This window comes from Hemiscyllium ocellatum, chromosome 34 (assembly GCF_020745735.1).
Source record: "Hemiscyllium ocellatum isolate sHemOce1 chromosome 34, sHemOce1.pat.X.cur, whole genome shotgun sequence".
Lineage (NCBI taxonomy): Eukaryota > Metazoa > Chordata > Chondrichthyes > Orectolobiformes > Hemiscylliidae > Hemiscyllium > Hemiscyllium ocellatum.
Genome location: NC_083434.1, coordinates 9,655,103 through 9,661,102, shown reverse-complemented (window position 1 = coordinate 9,661,102; position 6,000 = coordinate 9,655,103). Strand labels below are relative to the sequence as shown.

Sequence of the window (6,000 nt, the reverse complement as noted above, 5' to 3'; positions counted from 1 at the left end):
TATTCATGCCCCTCATAATTTTGTCAACCTCTATAGGGTAACCCCTCAGCCTCCAATGCTCCAGGGAAAACACCCCCAGCCTGTTCAGCCTCTCCCTGTAGCTCAGATCCTCCAACCCTGGCAACATCCTTGTAAATCTTTTCTGAACCCTTTCAAGTTTCACAACATCTTTCCGATAGGAAGGAGACCAGAATTGCATGCAATATTCCAAAAGTGGCCTAACCAATGTCCTATATAGCTGCAACATGACCTCCCAACTCCTGTACTCAATAATCTGACCAGTAAAGGAAAACATACCAATTGCCTGCTTCACTATCCTATCTATCTGCGACTCCACTTTCAAAGAGCTATGAACCTGCACTCCAAGGTGTCTGTTCAGCAACACTCCCTAGGAACTTACCATTAAGTGTATAAGTCCAGCTAAGATTTGCTTTCCCAAACTGCAGCACCTCGCACTTATCTGAATTAAACTCCATCTGCCACTTCTCAGCCCATTGGCCCATCTGGTCCAGATCCTGTTATAACCTGAGGCAACCCTCTTCGCTGTCCACTACACCTCCAATTTTGGTGTCATCTGCAAACTTATTAACTGTACTTCTGATGCTCGCATCCAAATCATTTATGTAAATGACAAAACATAGAGGGCCCAGCACCGACCCTTGTGGCATTATTTGGCTAATCACCCAATGCCCTACTGAATGACTCAATTGAACTGCACTGCCAGGTGAATTGGCAAGATTTTCCTCTCTTCACCCTTGCTTCTTTTGCAGATCACTTTAAATCTATGTCTTCTTGATATTCTTTTTACAAGTATGGATAGCTTCTCCCTATCTGCCTGCCCAACCCATGTGTTTTGAAAATATCTGGGCTGCATTCTCTCTGAGGAGGAGACGTAACTTCTTCAATGTATCTTCATAACTGAAGTTCTTCAACTCTGGAATCAATCTTGTAAGCCATTCCAGCACATCACATCTTTCATACAAACCTGTGCTGTACGAATCTATGGCTACGTGGACCTAGAATTGTACATAGTACTCAAACTAAGGTCTCACCAGTGTCATATACAATTGCAGGCTTTGGGAGTGAGGGAGTCACTCAACTTTGACTTGCTCTTATTCAGCTTCTGGCCAATGATAACACCCAGGATGTTGATAATGGCTAATTTGGTGATAGTAATGCCACTGACTGTCAAGATGCCATGATTAAATTATCCCTCTTGGAGACAGCCATTGCAAGGCGCTTGGCGTGTGTATGCTACTTGCCACTTATCAGCATAAGATATTATCCAAGCCTTGAGGCATTTGGGCTGGAATGATTCAGCATCTGAATGAGTTGCAAATAGTGCTGAACGTTTGCTGACAGTTACGTAATATCCCATAAGGGCGATTCCTAAGGGTAAATAGTTCTGTTTGTTGTTTAACACGAGGTGGTTCATTTTTAATAAACTGATGGCCAATGTTAATGCTATGGGGATCTGGTGCCACATGCAGGACAGACGAGGTAAGGATGACAGTTTGTTTTCAACACAACTGATTGCATATTTGACAAGTGCTGAAGGAGCATTGGTCCGTGGGCTTTGTCGATGCACAGCTGCCAAAGTAGCACCAGCTTTGGAGAAATCAGGAGGTAAGTTACTGGGCCAGAGAAAACAGCTTCTGAACGCAGAATGATAACCAAATCTTGGATACGATGTTTTAATTATCTGATGGCTTGTTTGAATTGAAAGAGGTGAAGTTAAATATTTCAGAAGAGCCTAAATAACGCCAGTGGACGTGCGGTATGATGAGCAGAAAAAGTTGCGGGAGGAGACGACTCAGCACGGGGAAGTTTCTCTAAATAGGCCGTTGTGGGGCCTTCTCTGGGATTATTATGGTTCCTGAAATAGTCACGATTCAGGACAGATTTCATATTCCACCAACGTGCAGGCAGTTTGCCGAAGTCCTCCCATTGACTGAAGCACTCGGTTTCCCGCTGGATCCCGGACACGGCGAGTTCAGACGCCGCAGGCTGGAACTTAGCGCAGTCGCTGCCCTCTCCAATGGGGCGATACCCTTTCCCAATGCAATCCAGGAGCGGTGTTAGCGCTCATGCCGTGTCTGTGTGGCTGATGTCTTCAGGCCACTGTTCCCGCTGAAGTGAGCAGTTCCCGCAGGCAGGACAGCCCCGCACTCAGAGTGAGAGTGGTGTCTGTGTGTTACTACGGCAGGGTTTCTGGGCTGAGCTGGACTGGACTGAGAGAAAAACAGCTCGATTCCCGCTGTACATCCAAATGTAGATTTCTGCAAAACGGTACAATTCTGCTCTTAATTACTCAACAAATCCAAAAATCCCTCCCAAGGGACAGTGATGTCCTGGCTCCGTGAAAAAGGAGGGAGAAGCCCCAGTGCGAACCGGAGGATCGATGTGAATACACGGTTTGTGAGACACATTGATTCTTGATCATGAACAACGATGTTTGAAAGTTAGACTACAGTTGAAATATTTACACAATTGAAGCTCCTGCCTAAAGCAGGAGAAAAAGTGAACGGTTCATTTTCAATGTTCAAACTCGAGGATTGAAGAGCAGAATTCTAGCAATACCTTTAAAACCTTTAGCCTTTGCTTGGCGATTATAGTTTAGTTCAGGTGAGGGGGCCCTTGAAGGCAAATTCCAAGTCGCATCTACCAGCGGTAAACAGAAAAAGCTAAGCTAACATAAATAACTGTTGCTACGCACACAAAATTGGTAGGGTGACGTTTTTGTCTAGTCTGAGAACAGCGGAGGGAGAGGGGAAAAATTGTCTCGTCTTTAAATTATGTCCAGAGATGTGTAGGTTGGGTAGCTTGGTCATGTTAAAAAATGCCCCAAAGTGTCAAGCGATGTGAATGCTTAGGTGGGTTAGCCTTGGTAAATACGGGAATAGCGTGGGGTATGCTCTTCGGAAAGTCAGTGCAGACTCGATGGACCGAATGGCCGCTATCTGCACTGTAGAGATTCTATGATTCTGTTAAATAGCCTCCACAAGTCCCTGAAGATTAAATTCTGGAAATAAAATGTAAAGTCACCATAATCTGTAATGAGAGAAATGCTAGGAGAAGTTTACGCAGGGTCACTGTGCTTTAGGCAAGGGATGCGATTGAGAAGGAGAGTCCTTCAAGAGTTGAGGCCTGGGGCAAATCAGTCATATTGAAAGGCGCAACAAGTGACCGAATGGCTTAGTTCTGCTCGTATTTCTTCGGTTATGGCCAGATTATAAAACTGTGACTAGGCTTCACGTATCCACTATCAGTGACTGGCTCTGGTTTCAGAATATGCAGGACAAATGTCTGCCATTTTTAACCACTCTAAATCAATAACAATCGATAGAAATTATACGAGCAGACACAGGAGGGTATCTTGCACAAAATTACGTTAAAATCAAAATACTGCAAATGCTGGAAATCCAAAACAAATACAGATGACAGAGAAACTCAACTAGTCAGGCAGTGTCTGTTGAGAGAAATAAATAAACAATTGACTTTGAATCTGACATGACTGCTCTTCAGAACTGGAGGGATTACACATTAACTTTGTGTAGACAAATTTTCCATCCCTCAGGAAAGCTCAGCTCAATGCTGGGGTCACTAGACATTTAATACTTCACTGATTATCTTATTATTTATCTATAAAGTTTATAGGATGCTGATTTAATGCATTTTAAAATATCTGTTAGCTTTTCATCTTACTAAAGCAAATTATTGTCGATTATTCGAAATAAGACCCTAAGATCTGGGAGCAGAATTAAGCCATTGACTCTGTTCCACCAGTCAATCTCAGCTGATAGATTTCTTGACCTCATTCTCCTACCTTGTCCCCATAACTCCTGACCCCCTTAGAAATCAAGAATCTCTCTGTCTTAAATACACTCAATGACTTGGTCTCTGTGGCCTTCTATGTCAATGAATTCTACAGATTAATGACCTTCAGGCAGAAGAAGTTTAGTTTGAAAGGGTTGTCTCTTCACCCTGAGAATATGGTCCTAGGTCTGTCCTACTGCAGGAAATATCTGTCCAGGCCTCTCCAAAATAAATTTCAACAAGATTCACCCTGATTCATTTGAGCTCCATTGCGTACAGACCCAGATATTCAACTGCTCCTTATATGGTAAGCATGCATTTCTGTATCCTAATGGCTAGTTTTCCCTGTATTCCATGAGATCTAATATTGCTAATCAGTCTCCCATGGGGAACCTCTTCGAACGCCTTACTGAAGTCCATATAGATCATATCTACTGCTCTGCCCTCATCAATCTTCTTTGTTACTTCTTCAAGAAACGCAGTCAGGTTTGTGAGACATGATTTCCCATGCACAAAGCCATGCTGACTATCCCGAATCAATCCTTGCCTTTCCTAATACATGTTCATTCTTGCAATCCATTCTTGCACCTCTCTTCACATTTTTTAAATATATGGGGCCCAAAACTGCTCATAGAATATTCCAGATGTGGTGTGACTTGAGCCTTATGCAGCCTCAGCAGTATATCTCTGCTCTTCTATTCTGGAATTGGTAGGAAGAAACAAGCAGCAATGGGATAAGAAAATTATATTTTTAAAAAAGTCTGGAGGCATAAATAGGAGTGTGGAACCATCATCCTCTATTTTTGTCTGGAAATAAAGTGGTGAGAATCTGGAATTGTTGATCTCAGTGGAAGTTAAGGTGCTGTCCCCCAACTTGTGTTGAACTAATGTAGGTGCTATTAGTTTAAAAATAAAAATAAAACCTTAATTGATCATAGAATCATACAGCACAGAAACATGAACCTACCCACTAGACAGTCCATGAGAAACCAGCAGGTAGTGTCCAGAGGTCCTGCTTACCAGTTGGTTTTCCATTCTTGATTGTGGTGTGGGCCATGGATCCTTGGAGCAATGCAGCAAAAGCCAAGCTGTACTGGAGTGGAGGAAAAACAGTAATACAATTACAGGATTCTTTAGTTCCTGAAATAGACAGGTGTCTCTGTGGCTATCAGTGTGACTCTAGAATGGTTTGGTGCATTCCCGATGATAACAGTTATGGCAAATGTGGTGCCACTGTTTAAGAGGGGCGGTAAAGACAAGCCAGGGAACTACAGACCAGTGAGCCTGACCTCGTTGGTGGGCAAGTGTTGGAGGAAATCCTGAGGGACAGGATGTACAGGTATTAGGAAAGGCAAGGACTGATTCGGGATAGTCAACATGGCTTTGTGCATGGGAAATCACGTCTCACAAACTTGATCGAGTTTTTTGAAGAAGTAACAAAGAAGATTGACGAGGGCAGAGCAGTAGATGTGATCTATATGGACTTCAGTAAGGCGTTCGACAGGTTTCCCCATGGGAGACTGAGTAGCAAGATTAGATCTCATGGAATACAGGGAGAACGAGCCACTAGGATACAGAACTGGCTCGAAGGTAGAAGATAGAGGGTGGTGGTGGAGGGTTGTTTTTCAGACTGGAGGTCTGTGACCAGTGGGGCGCCACAAGGATCGGTGCTGGGCCCTCTACTTTTTGTCATTTACATAAATGATTTGGATGCAAGCATAAGAGGGACAGTCAGTAGGTTTGCAGATGGCACCAAAATTGGAGGTGTAGTGGACACCGAAGAGGGTTACCTCAGATTAAAACAGGATCTGGACCCGATGGACCAATGGGCTGAGAAGCAGGATTTATACACTTAATGTGTTGCTGAACAAAGAGATCTTGGAGTGCAGGTTCATAGCTCCTTGAAAGTGGAGTCGCAGGTAGATAGGATAGTGAAGAAGGCATTTGGTATGCTTTCCTTTATTGGTCAGAGTATTGAGTATAGGGGTTGGAAGGTCATGTTGTGGCTGTACAGGACATTGGTTAGGCCACTGTTGGAATATTGCGTGCAATTCTGGTCTCCTTCCTATTGGAAAGATGTTGTGAAACTTGAAAGGGTTCAGAAAAGATTTACAAGGATGTTGCCAGGGTTGGAGGATCTGAGCTACAGGGAGAGGTTGAACAAACTGGGGCTGTTTTCGCTGG

General features: G+C 43.6%; 1 protein-coding gene across 3 annotated transcripts in view; it reads left to right on the top strand.

Moving 5' to 3' along the window:
* The first annotated feature begins 1,408 nt into the window (after window positions 1-1,408).
* Window positions 1,409-6,000, top strand: part of LOC132832221 (probable 2-ketogluconate reductase) — a 55,630-nt gene continuing 51,038 nt past the window's right edge. The window contains exon 1 of one of the 3 annotated variants that reach the window (XM_060850018.1): window positions 1,409-1,500. In XM_060850018.1, the coding sequence (XP_060706001.1) occupies window positions 1,456-1,500 (45 nt within the window). In that variant the 5' untranslated portion in view covers window positions 1,409-1,455. Of the gene's footprint in view, window positions 1,501-1,550; window positions 1,627-2,094; window positions 2,415-6,000 lie in introns of those variants that run through there. The other 2 variants (XM_060850022.1, XM_060850020.1) reach the window with 2 other exon arrangements.